At 41.1% G+C, this 18,279-nt stretch overlaps 1 protein-coding gene across 6 annotated transcripts in view; it reads right to left on the bottom strand.

Annotated features, from left to right (window-relative positions):
- Positions 1 to 18,279, bottom strand: part of scaper (S-phase cyclin A-associated protein in the ER) — a 311,736-nt gene that overhangs the window by 23,960 nt on the left and 269,497 nt on the right. Inside the window, exon 30 of one of the 6 annotated variants that reach the window (XM_043680386.1) lies at positions 6,330 to 6,406. The exons of 4 other annotated variants lie outside the window; for them this stretch is intronic. In XM_043680386.1, coding sequence (XP_043536321.1) covers positions 6,347 to 6,406 — 60 coding nt within the window. In that variant the 3' untranslated portion in view covers positions 6,330 to 6,346. The remainder of the gene's footprint in view (positions 1 to 6,329; positions 6,407 to 18,279) is intronic. One more of the 6 variants, XM_043680387.1, reaches the window with a different exon arrangement.

An 18,279-nucleotide genomic window follows, 5' to 3' on the forward strand; every position in this document is an offset into this window, starting at 1 on the left:
CAGTTAGGCATTCAACAAGGTTCCTCGTGATATACTGGTTAGCAAGGTTAGATCACATGGAATACAGGGAGAATTAGCCATTTGGATACAGAACTGGTTCGAAGGTAGAAGACAAAATGTGGTGGTGGAGGGTTGCTTTTCAGACCGGAGGCCTGTGACCAGTGGAGTGCCACAAGGATCGGTGCTGGGTTCACTGCTTTTCATCATTTATATAAATGATTTGGATGTGAACATAGGAGGTGTAGTTAGTAAGTTTGCAGATGAGGTGTAGTGGACAGAAAAGAAGGTTACCTCAGAGTACAACGGGATCTTGATCAGATGGGCCAAGGAGTGGCAGATGGAACTTAATTTAGATACAAGTGAGGTACTGCATTTTGGAAAGGCAAATCAGGGCAGGGTTTATACATTTCATGGAAATATCCTGGTGAGCGTTGCTGAACAAAGGGACTTTGGAGTGCAGGTTCACAGTTCCTTGAAAATAGAATCTCAGGTAGACAGAATAGTGAAGGCGGCACTTGGTATGCTTTCCTTTATTAGTCAGAGCATTGAGTACAGGACATTGGTTAGGTCTCTTTTGGAATACTGTGTGCAATTCTGGTCCCCCTCCTATAGGAAGGATGTTGTGAAACTTGGAGGGTTCAGAAAAGATTTACAAGGATGTTACCAGGGTTTGAGGATTTGAGCGAAAGGGAGAAGGTGAATAGGCTGGGGTTATTTTCCCTTAAGTGTCAGAGGCTGAGGGGAGACCTCACAGAGGTTTATAAAATCATGAGAGGCATGGATAGGATAAATAGGAAAAGTGTTTCCATGGGGTGGGGGAGTCCAGAACTGGAGGGCATAGGTTTTAGGGTGAGAGGGGAAAGATTTAAAAGGGACCTAAGGGGCAACTTTTTCACGCAAAGTGTGGTGCGTGTATGGAATGAACTGCCAGAGGAAGTGGTGGAGGCTGGTTCAATTACAACATTTAAAAGGTATCTGGATGGGTACATGAATAAGAAAGTTTTAGCTTTATGGACCAATGGCTGACAAATGGGACTAGATTAATTTAGGTTATCTGGTCAGTATGGACGAGTTGGACTGAAGGGTCTGTTTCCGTACTGTACATCACTATGACTCTATGAAGCATACAATGACTTGTTCCACACGTTAAAACTTAAAACAAAACATTAAATAAAATAATTGCATTTCACTTTATGCACAAGATGAATTTTATCTGTACTGGATCTGAACATGTTCTGTGGACTGATAACTTGAGCTACCTTCCATAAATTAAACTGGAAGTGAGTCGCTTGGAATTGTTAGATGAAAAGTTTATTTGTTTTAGAAATCCCACATTTAAAGGATGACAATTCTAAGTAAATTTACTAAGGTCCAAGCTTTCAGTGCTGAATGTATCATGCTTTGCGTGTTGACTTAAAAATATTTAGTGGCTAGTGTGGAAGTCATCTGAACTAAATATTTGTGCAATGGTGATTCATCTCTATGACTAAAGGTCAGTTAAAATGGAGACTTACAAGCAACAGAGAAATATTTATGTTACACATAAATCTATCACCTTAATGATGATCTTTTCCATTATCTCTCTTCTCCTGACATTATTCTAGTATTGTCAACATTTTTATAATACAATTTGCAGTTTTAATGAAGGATATATACCTGAAATGCCACAACCCATCCTGTATCTTCCCAGTTGTAGCATGATCTGCCAAGTAATTTCTACAGTTCCTGGTTTTATTTTATACATGCATATTCAATGTCGGAAATGTAATGGAGTGTCCCAAGGTGCCACACAGGAGGATTAATGTGCACTGAACAGGAAGCAGGACAGAAGTTAGAGATTACCATAACTGTTTATATAGACTGATGGTGCTTAGCAAACAAACAGAAATTATTGTAGGGAATAGCACTAAGTCAAATTACACCAGGTCTGGAAGTTTGTTTGAACACGTCTGGATAATTCATGAATGAAAAGTGAAGTTGATTAAAAATACAGATAGTATCATTCATTGGATTTCAAACTTCTTATACAATGGTGTGTTCGACATCAAAGGTCTGCAGCTGAAGCTAGAAGCTGCCAACAATGGAGGATTTGAGTTATAAGGAGAGGCTGGATCGCCTGGGACTATTTTTCCATGGAGTGTAGGAGGCTCAGAGGTGACTTTATAGAGGTTTATAAAATCATGAAGGGTATAGATAAGGTGAATGGCAGGTGTCTTTTCCTGAGGGTGGGGGATTTCAAGACTTAAGGGCATATTCTTAAGGTGAGAGGTCAAAGATTTAAAAATACGTAAGGGACAACTTTTTTGATACAGGGAGTGGTTAGTGTGTGGAATGAATTTCTTGATGAAGTGGTAGATGTAGGCAGAGTTACAACACTTCCAAGACATTTAAGCAAACACACAAATAAGTGTTTGCTGGGATACGGGCCAAGCACAGGCAGTGGGGACTAGTTTAGTTTGGGATTATGGTTGACATGGTTAGATTAAAGGGTCTGGTTCTGTACTGTATGTCTCTGTGACTCTAAAACAAGGTTAGGTCACTTAAAGTGTTAGATTCATGCATCTCCAAGGACAGCCAGAGTACTTGCCATCCTTATAAAAGTGATCAGCACAGCATTTGAGGTCTGCCTTTAAATTTAATATTCATACAGTAAAGTTGGGGCAGCTCATACCAACTAAATCCAAGCACACACTTGCATCATCATTCATTTAGAATAGACAGTATCCTTCAGGAAATTTTAATCCATTTGTTGATACATTTGGAGACTGTTATGCTAATGAAGGCAAATTAAAACTATCTATTCACATCCAATATTTAAAGAAGTAGGCTGTTCAAACTCTAATGAGGTTGTTTCACTGCCCCTTCTGATTTTTACTGTATGTATTAACTCTCACTTGGATATTTTCCCTTGGGTGCCAGCAGCTATTTGGTGTCTTGGTCAAGTAAGCTATAATTTAAGCCAATGCAGTGAGCACCACAAGTCTAACTGAACACAAGGCATTAGAGTTGAACCTCGCGCATACAGTCCAGAAGTAAGAGTGATCAATAATATGTCTTGATATTTGAAGGGCATTGATAACTGTGTCATCCCAACTGCAGACTTTGTGGGATCAAGTAACGCAGATTGGGAACTGAACCTTACAGAGTATCGTAAACAATAAATGCCATGACTTTTTCTGTGGAGTTTGGCTTATTGCTGCTTAACTCTGTAATGTCTCTGCATTTCTCATTAGTCCCCAAAGTTTGAAAAAATGAAATCACCACATTACTGTTTAGTAACTGAATACAGCAGGGCCATGAAAAAAATGCTGCTCTTGGTTGCCAGCTGAGATCAAGGGTTACACAGTCAGCACCTTGCAACACTTTTACAAATTAACAATATGCATTTTTCCCTAATGAATATGCAAAGGTCACCAATTCCCACCGTGGTCATTCTTACAAACTTAATTTTTGTCCTGAACAAAAGCAGATTCATCTGTCATTCTACTAATTTAATCACTTTAGCGTCATCCAATTATCCAATATAATATGCAAATGAAATGAACAATTGCCTTAGCATACTAATTGCATTCATCAGAATAATTAAATCAGAGCAGAGTGGAAAGTGTAACAGAACCATCGTAAAACTGAAGCAGATTCTTTAATTAAGGCTACAAAAATTTAATTAGGAACTGTAATCTATCCTTAAAGTGCTGAAAATCTCCAGCATGATAAGGCACATTACTCTTATTACAAAGTTTTCCCTTCTGAATCTACACTCGACATTGTGGGACCTCTTTCACTTAGCTAAAAGACAACCAACTGTGGCAGACTGCAGCTGGCTGCCAAAGCAGTGGAGCTTGCTTACAAGCTAATTATGCAGAGCTCCAAACCTGCTGGCACAATAACCTTTGGGCCACTGTGTGATGTCAGGCTTTGCTATCATATTATAGAAATCACTACAATGCTTGTTGCAAGAGCAAAACGAATACTTTATGATACGTTAGGCCCATTTATTGTATTAAAAGGACTGCAGATGCTGTCATTTCAAAATATTTAGCAAACAGTATGCGAGAAGTAAAGCCTCTTTCTTTGGCTTATGTTATCAATCTGTGCAGAAATCTAAGTTAAACTTCAAAACTTGCTGAATGGCTTGATGAGATTATAGCAAAATAACTAATTCTAAATATCAATAATTAATCAATTCACAAAGTATCACCAATCTCTCTTTACCTTTAAAATCCTTAAATAACTTGTCATCTCCCAAAATCCTCGTCTACAACATTCACAATTTTTGTCTCAGTTTCATCAATTAGGTGGTCATGACTACTGCTGTCAAAAATAACATTAATTTGCTTTGCATCTGTTGCATTGTCCCTTTTGTCTTCCTTGGCATTTGACACAGCTAATGACACCTATTCTCCTTGAATGTATTTCCTGTGTTGCCCAACTCAGCAGAGTTACCCTTAGTAATTTGTTCCTAGTCATAGCATGTATAACAAAGGGCTCCATTTTCAGCCCTCACACTTGTCATCTTTGAGACTGTTAAGGGTACATTTGTTAGGCCAATTTTGGAATACTGTATTCAATTCCTGTCTCTTTGCTATTGGAAAGATGTTGTTAAACTTCAAAACTCAGAAAAGATTTACAAGGATGTGACTGGGATTGGAGGGTTTGAGCTATAGGGAGAGGCTGAATAGGGTGAAGCTGTTTTCCCTTAAGTGTCAGAGGCTGAGGGGTGACCTTAACGTGGTTTATAAAATCATGAGGGGCATGGATACAGTGAATAGCCAAGGTCTTTATCCCAGGTAGGTTTAAGGTGAGAAGGGAAAGGTTTAAAAGGGAACTAATGCACAACTTTTTCATGCACACGGTAGCACGTCTATAGAATGAGATACCAGAGGAAGTGGTGGAGGCTGATACAATTACACATTTAAAGGCATCTGGATGGTACATAAATAGGAAAGATTTAGAGAGGTATGGGCCAAATGGGACAGATTAATTTAGGATATCTGGTCGGCATGGACGAGTTGCATCGAAGGGTGTTTCTGTGCTGTACAACTCCATAATTTGATTGAGTTTTTTTGAAGAAGTGATAAAGAAGACTGATGAAGGTTGAGTGGTAGACATTGTCTCCATGGACGTCAGCAAGGCATTCGACAGGTTCCGCACAGTAGACTGGTTAGCAAGGTTGCATCACAGGGATTCAGTAGAGCTAGCTAACTGGATGCATAATTGGCTTAAGGTAGGAGGTAGAGGGTTCTTTATTGGACTGTGACCAGCAGTGTGCACAAGGATCAGTGCTGGACCCACTGCTCTTTGTCACTGATATAAATAAGTTGGACGTAAATATAGAAGACATAATTAGTAAGTATGCAGATGACACCAAAATAGCTGGTGTACTAGACAGTGAAGAAAATTATCTCAGAGTACAATGGAACCTTGATCAGATGGGCCAATGGGCTGAGGAGTAGCAGATGGAGTTTAATTTAGACTTTATACACTTCATGGTAGGGCAAAGTGAGGACTGCAGATCAGATTCCTGATGAAGAGCTTATGCTCAAAATGTCGATTCTCGTGCTCCTCAGATACTGCTTGACTGGCTGTGCTTTTCCAGCACCAAACTTTTTGACTTAATGGTAGGGCTCAATGCTTATCATATGCCCAGATTGATGATGCAAGAAAATGCTGCCACTAATGTTGACTTGACTATTTTAGCTATGAAGGTGCAATTGGCCCTGTTACTCAACTGCATAGCAAACGATCACATTGTGTCATGTGGAACAGTAAGTTTTAAGCAGGTAAGTATGCAATGTAATTTCCAGCTGCAGGTGCAATGGTGAAGAAGGCACTGAACAGGGAGTTCAAGGATTTGTGCCATGACCTCCTACAGCAGTTGTCGATGATCAAGGAGAGCAGCTAGAGAAATTAGATGGACTCCACTGGGAGAAATAAAGGGATCTTGGGGGAAGGAGGGGTCACTGAATTATAAAAAGGTGGAGACAACAAAGGATTCCTTAAATCAATGTAAACTATAGGCTTCATTCTATATAAATATTTCCTTGCCTAACCTTAATTTCCCTTCCCATTTGCAATGGTCTGATAGCAGTGGAGTAAAGAATCCCTATTTCATGATCTTTGGGCTGTCCCTATGTGTTCAAATCTCAAGCTACAGCAAGACAAGCTTTGAGGTGGTTTCGATTTAAACTGGCAAATAGCAAAGTTGCAGATGACAGTAAACTTTTCACATAAAGAAGATCAGCACAGAAAAATGCAGCAAGCAGTAAGCAAAAGTAGTGAATCATTCAGGACGAAATCAAACCCACCCATCTGACCAAGCATTGGGTTACCTGTTCCAGTATCGCTTTCAGTTGATCTGTGTCAATTTTAGTTGATATTTCTCCTCTGAAGTAAATAAAGAGATGCTCTATAAATGAAGCAATGGTTGTTATCAAAACACAGAGATAAAGTTAAGATGTGTAAATTTACCTGTTGGTAGGTAAACAAAAAGCAAGTGTGTGAATGAATCACTTACTCAAGAGCAATCATGTCTTGATTAACACTTAATTGATGTGCTGTGTCTGTACAATCCCACTCGGAGCAAGTATAAAAACAGAGCTCCCTTACCACTCGCAATATTTTTAACTAGTTAAACCATATTATAGTTTAGTACGTCACTGAATGTTTACTCAAAAGTTTTAAAAATAGCAATACAATTAATGAATACATCAATTTTCAGTGGGATAGAAACACTATTTTCATGTAATATATTTTTTAATAATATATCTATATACTGAATATAAATATTCACTTTGCTGCCTGGATTTATAATTGACGATTCCTGCCTCAGCCTGTTCTAATGGGAACAGTAGGAAAGAAACAGGGAGAATCTTGGAATTAGTTTCTACGTTGTCTGCAGAAAAGTATGATTGTGATCTAGGAGTTCTGCACTGAAGAATTACATATGTTGCAACTCGTTCTTTAGTGTGTAACTGACCAGAGAAGTATGACCAAAGCTGATAGCTAACAAATTCTAAAGCAGCCAAAATGAAAAGAAAACAAAAAGCTGAAAGAAAATTTAAGTCGTTATCTGCGAGATCAAGTGAAACATATTGTCAAAGGGGTTGTAATAGATGTAGAATTTATTAATGGTAGGTCTAAACTACCTGTTAGACTAGTACAACAACGAGTGAGTGAAGCAATGTAAAACCTAAATTACAAAAGGCAGAGGGGAATTAGGAGTACTTCTGTGTTTGTGTTTCCCCCAACATATAATTTTCTTTCTCCCCGAACTCATATGGTATATATTTACATAGAATAACACAGAATTTACAGCAAAGAAAAATTGCCATTTGGCTTTACTGTTCTACGCCAGTGTTTATCTTTCAAATCAGACACCTCCCGCTCTACTTTAATTTAATCCTATGTGGATGGGTGGGAAGCTGTTTGGAGGGTCAGTGCAGACTCAACAGACTGAATGGCCTCTATCTGCACTAACTATAGAGATTCTATCAACATGATTAGCATACATTCAGCAGCATCTTACCCCTAGCCATAGATGTGTTCCAGCAGCATTTCAAATACTGGTGTGTCTGCCCAAACCTACCTAGGACCACAGTCTCTGCTTGCCACTCAGTAAACTTGTCAAACACCAGTGGTTAACGGTTGGTTAGACATTTGCCAGGCATGCACTTTTAAAGTCAGTGCTTTATTTCAACTTTCACATTGCTAAACTTCAATCACACGGATTACTTGTTTCCCATATAGTTAAGCGTTTACTCAATATCCCTTATTCAACACAACTGGGCTGGCTAAGTGAACTCCAGGTCTTCTTTACATCAAACTAGTCCAGAATGACCTATATTCCAAGCACCTTAGAATAAATCTTAGAACTGCTACCTCACAAGCATGTTCACCTGAAAATGGGTCCCGAAAAGAATAAGTCCAGAGAAAACATTATCCGGAAACCAGCAAGCACCAGTTGGGGAGCCAGGGTAGCCAGTCTTTTTCTGTGACTTTGTCAGCTCCAGCAAGCAGCAGCCATAGAAAACACATGGGCTCTGTCCTCATCACATCAAAACAAATAATCAATAGTACACTGAGAATCAACACCTGTAACAATGACTCCCAGTCCCAACTAACATTTCATCTCTTGAAGTGTATCAGAAGTTGAAATAGCTGAAAGAGTTTAACTGCATTGAAGTCAACTCAGAATTGCCAATCCATGAAGACCTTCAGAAATGATTGAATATGCAAGTCAAATCATCAAAACCTTGGAGTTCTGTGAATGCTTTGAGTGACGCAGCTTTTGACAAGTAGGATAAATGGAGCGATGCCTGAATTGACACCAATATCACAACAATGATTTGGTGAGCAATCTGAGAGTCAAACATTCAGGGGTCCTCCTGCAAAACAGTATACTCAAAGGGATCCAAAATCTCCATACGCAGACATCATTTCCCCTCCATAAATGGAATGTAAAAGAAAAGACCAGTAGGCCACTGTGGTCACCCATATCAGTTGAGTTCAATAGACTTAAGAGTATAGCACAGAAACAGACCCTTTGGTCCAACTTGTCCATGCCGACCAGATATCCCAACCCAATCTAGTCCCACCTGCCAGCACAGCCCATATCCTTCCAAACTCTTCCTATTCACGTACCCAAGCAGATGCCTTTTAACTGTTGCAATTGTACCAGCCTCCACCACTTCCTCTGGCAGCTTATTCCATTCAGGCACCACCCTCTGCATGAAAACACTGCCTCTTAGGGTCTCTTTTATATCTTTCTCCTCTCACCCTAAACCTATGCCCTCTAGTTCAGGACTGCCCCACCCCAGGGAAAAGACATTGTCTATTTATTCTATCTATGCCCCTCATGATTTATAAACCTCTGTAAGGTCACCCCCTAGCCTCCAATGCTTCAGGGAAAACACCCCAGTCTTTTCAACCTTTCCCGATAGCTCAAATCCTCCAAACCTGGCAACATCCTTGTAAATCTTTTCTGAATCCTTTCAAGTTTCACAACATCTTTCCGATAGGAAGGAGACCAGAATTGCATGCAATATTCCAACAGTGGCCTAATCAATGACACGTACAGCCGCAACATGACCTCCCAACTCCTGTATGTAATGCTCTGACCAATAAAGAAAAGTTTACCAAACGCCTTCTTCACTACCTGCAACTATACTTTCAAGGAGCTATGAGCCTGCACTCCAAGGTCTCTTTGTTCTGCAACAATCCCTAGGACCTTACCATTACATGTACAAGTCCTGCTAAGATTTGCTTTCCCAAAATGCAGCACCTCGCATATATCTAAATTAAACTCCATCTGCTACACCTCAGCCCATTGGCCCATCTGATCAAGATCCTGTAGTAATCTGAGGTAACCTTCTTCACTGTCCACTACACCTCTAATTTTGGTGTCATCTATAAACTTACTAACTATATCTCTTATGCTCACATCCAAATCATTTATATAAATGACAAAAAGTAGAGGACCCAGCACCGATCCTTGTGGCACTCCACTGGTCACAGGCCTCCAGTCTGAAAAACAACCCTCCACCACTACCCTCTGTCTTCTACCTTTGAGCCAGTTCTGTATCCAAATGTGTAGTTCTCCCTGTATTCCATGAGATCTAACCTTGCTAACCAGTCTCCCATGGGGAACCTTGTTGAACACCTTACTGAAGTCCAAATAGATCACGTCTACCGCTCTGCTCTCATTAATTCTCTTTGTTACTTCACACGTGAACTAACGTGGCCAAGTTTGCTTCAGAATTCAAGGCAATCCACTGAATGAGGCACCAAGACTTGGCTGCCTAATAAAATCTCCAAGATGTCAGTGATGTGCAAATTGTTGGAGGGAATCCTGAGGACTGATTAAGGATAGTCAACATAGCTTGGTGCGTGGGAATTCATGTCTCACAAACTTGATTGAGTTTTTGAAGAAGCAACAAAGAGGACTGATGAGGGCAGAGCAGAAGATGTGATCGATATGGACTTCAGTAAGGCGTCCGCCAAGGTTCCCCATGGGAGACTGGTTAACAAGGTTAGATCTCATGGAATACAGGGAAAACTAGCCATTTGCAAACAGAACTGGCTCAAAGCTAGAAGACAGAGAGTGATAGTGGAGGGTTACTTTTCAGACTGGAGGCCTGTGACCAGTGGAGTGCCACAAGGATCGCTGTTGGGTCCACTACTTCTTGTCATTTATGTAAATGATTTAGATGTGAGCGTAAGAGGTACAGTTAGTAAGTTTGCAGATGACACCAAATTTGGAGGTGGAGTGGACAGCGAAGGTTACCTCATATTACAACAGGATCTTGATCAGTTGGGTCAATGGGCTGATGGAGTTTAATTTAGATAAATGTGAGGTACTGCATCTTAGGAAAGCAAATCTTAGCAGGACTTATACACTTAATGGTAAGGTCCTTGGGAGTGTTGCTGAATAAAGGGACCTTGGAGTGCAGGTTCATAGCTCCACGAAAATACAGTTGCAGGTAGATAGGATAGTGAAGGAAGAGTTTGGTATGCTTTCCTTTATTAGTTAGAATATTGAGTACAGGAGTTGGGAGGTCATGTTGCAGCTGTACAGGACATTGGTTAGGTCACGTTTGGAATATTGCATGCAATTCTGGTTTCCTTCCTATTGGAAGGATGTTGTGAAACTTGAAAGGGTTCAGAAAAGATTTACAAGGATGTTGCCAGGGTTGGAGGATTTGAGCTTTAGGAAGAGGTTGAATAGTCTGGGGGTGTTTTCCCTGGAGCATTGGAGGCTGAGGGGTGACTTTATGGAAGTTTCTAAACTCATGAGGGGCATGGATAGGATGAATAAACAAAGTCCTTTCCCTTGGGTGGGGGACTCCAGAACTAGAGGGCATAGGTTTAGGGTGAGGGGGGAAAGATATAAAAGAGACCGAAGGGGCAACATTTTCAAGCAGAGGGTGGTACGTGTATGGAATGAACTGCCAGAGGATGTGGTGGAGGCTGGTACAATTGCAACATCTAAAAGGCATTTGCATAGGTACATGAATAGGAAGGGTTTGGAGGGATATGGGCCGGGTGCTGGCAGATTGGGTTGGAATATCTGGTCGGCACGGACGAGTTGGACCGAAGGGCCTGTTTCTGTGCTGTACATCTTTACGACTATGTCATATGTAAGAAGCAAAAACACAATCTTCTAATTCTTTCCCTTGCATTGACTTGTTTACCTCCTAAAGGTCTTTTTTTTGTAAATATATTCATTAGCAAATATTTTTAACTTTACAAATATATAAAATTATTCAAAGTACTATCAATAACTAACATCAGTATAATAAAAAGAAAAAAACACAAGTTACAATACAACCACTGTCTACTAACTACTAACCCACCCTATAATACAAAACAACACCAAAAAAAAGAGAATTAGAATGGAACCCCCATTCCTCACAGTGGGACTCTCTGTTATTCAACATAAGTCATTACCTTCCATTCTTTGTAAACGTTGCATCATTCACACTCACAAGTTTCTCTTCTTGCAGGAGATGAAAGCCACTGAATACTGGTGGTTCAGTGGTTAGCACTGGTGCTCACAACACCAGTGACCTGGGTTTAATTCCCACCTCTGGCAACTGTGTGTGGAGTTTGTACATTCTCCCTGTGTCTGTGTGGGTTTCCTCCCACAGTCTAAAGATGTATAGGTTAGGTGAATTGGTCATGCTAAATTGCCTGTAGTTTTAGGTGCATTAGTCAAGGGGTGAATGTAGGGGAATGGGTCTGGGTGGGTTGGTCTTCGGACGGTCAGTGTGGACTTGTTGGGCTGAAGGGCCTGTTTCCACACTGTGGGGAATCTAATCTAATCTAATCTAATCTAAAAAAAAGCAAAAAAAAAACAAAAACACAAAATACAGAATAGCCATGCTCGACGCAAAGCTCCCAAACAAAGGAATGGGGACCATTGTATATATACCCGTATTAACTCAGGAGACCCCCTCGAGGGCCCAAGGCTTGACAAATCTAATCATCCTGGTTAAACAAACGCCCTAGTTAAGATAACTGACAAATCTATATCCAAATAACCCAACTAGGGCTGCCATGTCTTATAAAAATGGTCTGCTGTGTGGTGCACCATGTTTGTAAAAAAAAGTCCAAGGGAATGTGCTCCATAATTAATTTCTGCCATCCCAACATGCCCGGTGGGTTCTCAGACACCCAATTCATCAGAATATTCTTCCGTGCACAGTATGCAAGAATAATAAATAGTTTCTTCCCATGCCTGTCTAAAGATGGTAAATTTGGTAGATCTAAGAGGAGAGATATCGGGTCTACTTTGACCTCAGTCCTCAATACCTTCCCTATCTCTCCCGCCACAGCGCTCCAGTGAACACGGAGCCTGTGGCATGTCCAGAAGCAATGGGTAAGAGTACCTCCACCTAATTTACATTTGGGGCACACTGAAGATGCCCTTTTTTTAAACTTCGCCAGATGGTCTGGTGCATAATGAGCCCTGTGCAGAATTTTTAACTGCGTAGCGCACGTCCTATTACAGATTGAGATCTTTCGAGTATTCTCCCATATGTTCTCCCATGTTTCAGAAGAGATCTCCACTCCTAACTCTTGCTCCCAGACCTCAAATAACTGGTTAATAACCTGCCAGGCCCTGCCACCCAGCAGACGATAGAGAGCACTAACTGAAAGGGTGCTTGTGGAACGTAGCAACAACCTCTCTGTATCGGGCTTATAGGGCTTAGTGAAAAGCGTAGTCTTCTTCTGGATGAAATCCCTAACCTGAAAAAAACAGAAAAGTTCTCTGCTGGGCAACCTGTATTTGCGGCTCAATTGCTCAAAAGACATCATACCCTCCCCCTCAAACAAGTCTCCCAAACTAGAAACTTCCCTCGCTGCCCATAGTTTGAACCCTGAGTCCATCATTCCTGGCCGGAACCCCGGCATGCCAACTATAGGCGTAAGTGGTGAAGTCTTGGATAAACAACCTTCACTCTCCATGCCTCGACTGTACTAATGACAATGGGGTTCCGGCAGTCGTCCATAACTGTCCTCATCTTATCCATGAACAACAGGTTAATAAGAGGGTACTTTGCCTGGGAGGCCTCAATATCCAGCCATATTGAGTTTGTATCATTATCCACCTGACAAAGGACAGCAGGGAACTCAGTTGATACCTCCTGATGTCTGAGAAATCAACTCCTCCCCCTCCTTGAGGCACATGCAATTTACTAAGTTTGATGAGGGGCCGCCCACGATGCCAGACAAAGGAACCAAACCACCCCATAAGCTTCCGCAGCATTGACCTGGGAAACATTATAGGGAGCACACGCATGGGATAAAGCAAACGAGGAAGAACATTAATCTTAATGAGAGATATTCGGCCCAGCCATGAAATTGGAAGAGCCTCCCATCTCTGGAGATCCTGCCTAATATTGTCGAGCAAGTGAGCAAAGTTAGTCCGAAATAACAGATCAAACTTGGGTGTAATAAAAGTGCCTAGGTATCGGAACTCTGCCCATAACGACTTAGAAGGGAACTTAGAGCCACCTTCAACTTCTGGCACATCCTTAGGTTCCCCAAAGGCATAGCCTCCGATTTTGCAAAGTTAATCTTATATATTCTGAAAGAGCCCCAAATGAATTGATACATTGTATCAAATGGGGTACAGAGGTCATCGAGTTTGACAAAAACAGAAGGACATCATCTGCATACAATGTAATCTTGTGGGCCCTTGATCCCACTTTCGGAGTGGTTATGTGGGCGTTCTGATGAATGGCCTCTGCCAGCTGCTCTATCACCAATGTAAACAACAATGGTGAGAGGGGGCAGCCTTGCCGACTACCCCTACCAATCGTAAAATTCCCAGGCTTCACCCCGTTGGTGATGACTGCGGCCAGAGGGTGGCGATATAAAACCTCCACGCACCTAGCAAAGACTCCACCCAACCCAAACTGTTCAAAGGCATAAAAAAGATACGACCATTCCACCCGGTTAAATGCTTTCTCTGCATCTAAGGAAATCACCAACCCCTGAAGAGATCGTTGCTGACAAACTTGGACCATATTCAGCAACCTTCTAATATTATTAGAGGACCTACGGTCCCTTGTAAAGCCTGTCTGGTCCTCTTTAATAATATGGGGCAACAACCTTTCCAATCTCAGTACCAGGATCTTGGACAGAATCTTGAAATCTGAATTTAATAGAGAGATGGGCCTGTATGAGGCAAAATCCTCAGGAACCTTCTGCTGCTTAAGAATTAAGGAAATATTAGCTTCTCTCAAAGATGGTGGTAGGCATTCATGCATATAGGAGTGATTGTACATCACCAACATTGACCCTGACAGAATCCCTATAAACTCCTTAAAAAACTCACCCGGGAGACCATCAGGGCCAGACGCCTTCCCACTCTGAAGTTGCCTAGCTGCCTCCTGTGTTTCCTGAACTGTCAAGGGGGCATTAAGGAGAGAGGCCTGTTCCAAGGTTACCCTCGGGAGGTCCACGTTCTTAGAAAAGGTCTCCATTTTAGCCCTCCTGTCCTCGCAACCTTCAGACCGATACAATTCAGAGTAAAAGCTCCAAAAAACCCCATTAATCTTTTTAGCATCGTATGTAAGGACCCTGGTGCTGTCTCTGATTGCAGTAATGGATTGGGGAGCACGCTTTTTCCTAGTCAGGTATGTTAAACATTTCCCTGGCCTATCCCCATATTTGAACAGCCTTTGTCTAGCAAAAGCAAGTTTTTCCTTTGCGTTTTGTGTCAGTATTGAAATCAAGGCAGCCCGAAGGGCTGTAATCCGCTGTAGCTTAGTCACCGAAGGCCGCGCAAAATGTGCTGCCTCCGCGGCTTTCAACTGCGTCTCAAGTAGAAGCTGGTATTCCTCCTTCTGTCGTTTCTGGCTAGCCGAATAGGAAATAGCTAATCCCCTAGCAAAGGCCTTAGAAGTCTCCCATAGCATAGACGGACAACTAGCTGTGCCTGAGTTGATAATCAAGAATACCTGAAACTCCTTCAAAACGTATTCCAAAAATTTGGAATCCTAAAGGAGAAAAGGGTCCAAACACCAGTGCTGGAAACCTAGCCCTTCATTCTTGGCCTTAGCCTCCACATATACTGCCACGTGATCAGAGATAGCTATATTCCCAATTTTACAACCCATAATCGAATCCAGAAGGGCCGAGGGAGCCAGAAATAGGTCAATCCTCGTGTGACATTTATGTAGGTTTGAAAAAAGGTGAAGTCCCTGCCGGTAGGGTGAAGACTTCTCCAAATATCCACCAGTCCCAACTCCTCGCATAAGTCAACGACCTGCTTGGCCTGTGAAATAGTAGTTCGGGGGCCACAAGGCATCCTGTCCACTGTTGGATCCAAAAGACAATTGAAACTCCCCCCCCACAATAATGTGCCATGTTCCAAAACCACTCAACTTAGAGAAAGCACTAATCAAAAATTTGAGGGGATGTGCTGGAGGACAGTAGACATTTAAAATGCCATATTCCTCCCCATGTGTCAGGGCTTTGAGTATCACAAACTGTTCCTGCTCATCTTTCACCTGCTCTAATAATGTGAGCGAATGATTTTTCTGGATAATTTAGCAAAGGATGAAAAGAATACTTGGTCATAATCCCCCTATTGTAATTTAAGGTGTTCCCCATCAAGGTGGGTTTCCTGCATCAAAGCAATATCAACTCTTTCCCTCTTAAGGCTAGAAAGCACTTTTTTCCTTTTAACAGGCGAATGATTTCCCTTAATGTTCCAGGTGCACCATTTAATAAGACACTTCGCCATATCTCCTTTCAGACACCCTTAAACCCCTCAGAGGCAGAACCCTGCTTACAAAGCGCCGAGCATAAGCAAATAAAGACTCAGAGTCGAAGAACTATATGTACAAAAACTACTCTAGCATAACTATAAACAACTATTACTACCAAAAAACTACAAAGAAATCCAACTATAAAACCTTGAATGGGAGACTCTTCCCCCTGCCCATAGGGGGCACTCACCCTTCCCATTCCCTTCTTCACAGCTCCTTCAAACCCGGACTGTGCCCCAGTCTTAGGCCAGAAAAAAAAACCAAGATGATCCTTAAATCAACAGAAAACAGACAAAGTCAGGATGGCCACTCCACATATCCCTGGCTTCATGTCACCCCTACTTGTAACTAAAAGAGAAACAGAACAAACAAAAAAAGGGGGAGAGACAACAAAGAACATCCACAAAACTTCCCATCAGAAAATCCAGTTATTAAAAAAATGGAACCAACTTATTCCAAGGGCTTTTCCCCCCTTTCCAAAAAGGAAATTATTAGGAAGAAAGAAAGGAATAAAAAAAAGGAAGGGAAAACATGGGGAAAGATAGAAAAGAGAACAAACATTAACCACATTCTTCAGGCCAATCCGTCTATGTTAAAGTGCCTACAAAGTTTTTAGCTTTATCCGCTCAGTCAAATTTCTAAACTGAGTCCTCGTGGCTGAAATGGAGCACTGTGGGGTATCTCATGGAGTACTGGATGCCCAGGATCCTCAACCTCTTTTAAACTTCATCGAAGGACTTCCTCTTTTGAATTACAGCTGCAGAGAAATCCTGGAAAAACATGGTTTTTGAACCCTTGTACAGCAGTGCCTGCGGATCTTTTCCCAGGGATCTGGAAACTTCTATGACTTTTTGCTTGTCCTTATATGAGTGGAAGTGCACTAGGACTGAGTGGGGGGCGCTGCACTGGGCCTGACCTGTGCACTGTAACCAGATAAGCCCTTTCAATTTGCACTCGATGTGAAGGCCCAAAAGCTTCAGCAGCCAGCTTTCAAACAAGCTGACTGGCTGATCACCGCTGGTATCATTTTGTATGAGCTAGCTGGGTTCTTAGTCATCATAATGTAGATACGTTGCCACAATTTTCTTTTTCAGTTAGGAACTTACAGGGTTGCTTTGCCTAGTGCTGTAAAGAGAAGCCTCTAAGTAGTTTAGCAAGAAGAGGCTGTTATTGCAACTGAGTACAAATTACACTGGTATGATTGACATTTTTATAAAGACTGCCAGTTCTAGATGATAGGTCTATCTCCTCTGAAATCCAGTTCTGCTTTTACCAACTCAAATCCTGATGACATTATCAGATTGGATGGAATTTAAAGCAGTCTTCTTATTAACTCTTTACAACCATTAGTGAGCTCTTCTGAAATGAGGCACTCTTTTTTTTTAAATTAGAAATAGTTCCTTTGACAGATAGATGTTTCATCCCACCCTTCCTCCCTAATTGGCTGGGAATCCTGGAGACCGGCTATTAATCAGTTTGCTATAGTAGACACATACATCAAAGGAACAAGTTCTGAACTTAAAAATGGTCTTGTCACTGTTTCCAGAAAATAAGTAGTAAGATTCTACTCAGAGTGAGTACATTAGTTAACTGTGGAGGGTAACAAATTCACATTTTGAAGCAACATTCATCGTAGAACAAAGACTCCCTGGCTGAATATTACACTCCTGAGTCCAAAGCCAGAGGACAATGTAGCATCCCAACGACAATCCTACAACTGAGCTTGGCCACTTCAGGACAGACCAGGAGGGACTAAAGACGTTTTGATTTCTGTACATTTTTAAAAATCAACACTTTGCTCCCTTTTCACTTTCAATTTATTTCTATAACAAGTTATAGCTATATGCAACAGTGGAATAACAAAAGCAATACAGAACTGAAATAAATTCTTGACAAGTATAATGTGATGCTGCCTCTACCAAGGTAATAAATTTCAACATGGGAGATTATTGTATGTCAGGGATTTTAAAAAAGTAAATATCATTACACTTCTGCTCATTTCAAAACATCAATTTGAGCTGTTTTTACATGTTGTCATTGAAAGAGATGTACAATGAAGAAATAAGAGAGAGTTACAAGTAGACACAAATATATACCAACAGCTGCAAACTTCAATTATTTTCTTCCAAAGAAACATGCCAAAAAAAAATTAAGCTTCAAGCAATTAGGAGCAAGAATTTCAAAGTATTCAAAGGAGATGTGTTGAAAGTTGATTACTTGTATCTGCAGGTCATTATGCAATCATTAAAGACCAGGTTTTCTGCTGCACCTATATCTTCAATTCTGTCCTCTTGTGTACATTTCAATAGCTGTCCAAATTGATGCCTAGCAATTTGTTAAAGTCAAAAACTTGCAGTTTCTTTATTATTTGACAACCGCTAAGGCTTCTTGGTAACCATACCCCAAATATTTCTCTATGGTACCAACTAGACAACCTCCAACTCCTCTCCCCAAGGAAATTATTGGTGTCAACATCAATGTATTATTTGGAAGGCATGAG

The sequence above is a fragment of the Chiloscyllium plagiosum genome, chromosome 40, assembly GCF_004010195.1.
Source record: "Chiloscyllium plagiosum isolate BGI_BamShark_2017 chromosome 40, ASM401019v2, whole genome shotgun sequence".
In the NCBI taxonomy this organism is placed as follows: domain Eukaryota; kingdom Metazoa; phylum Chordata; class Chondrichthyes; order Orectolobiformes; family Hemiscylliidae; genus Chiloscyllium; species Chiloscyllium plagiosum.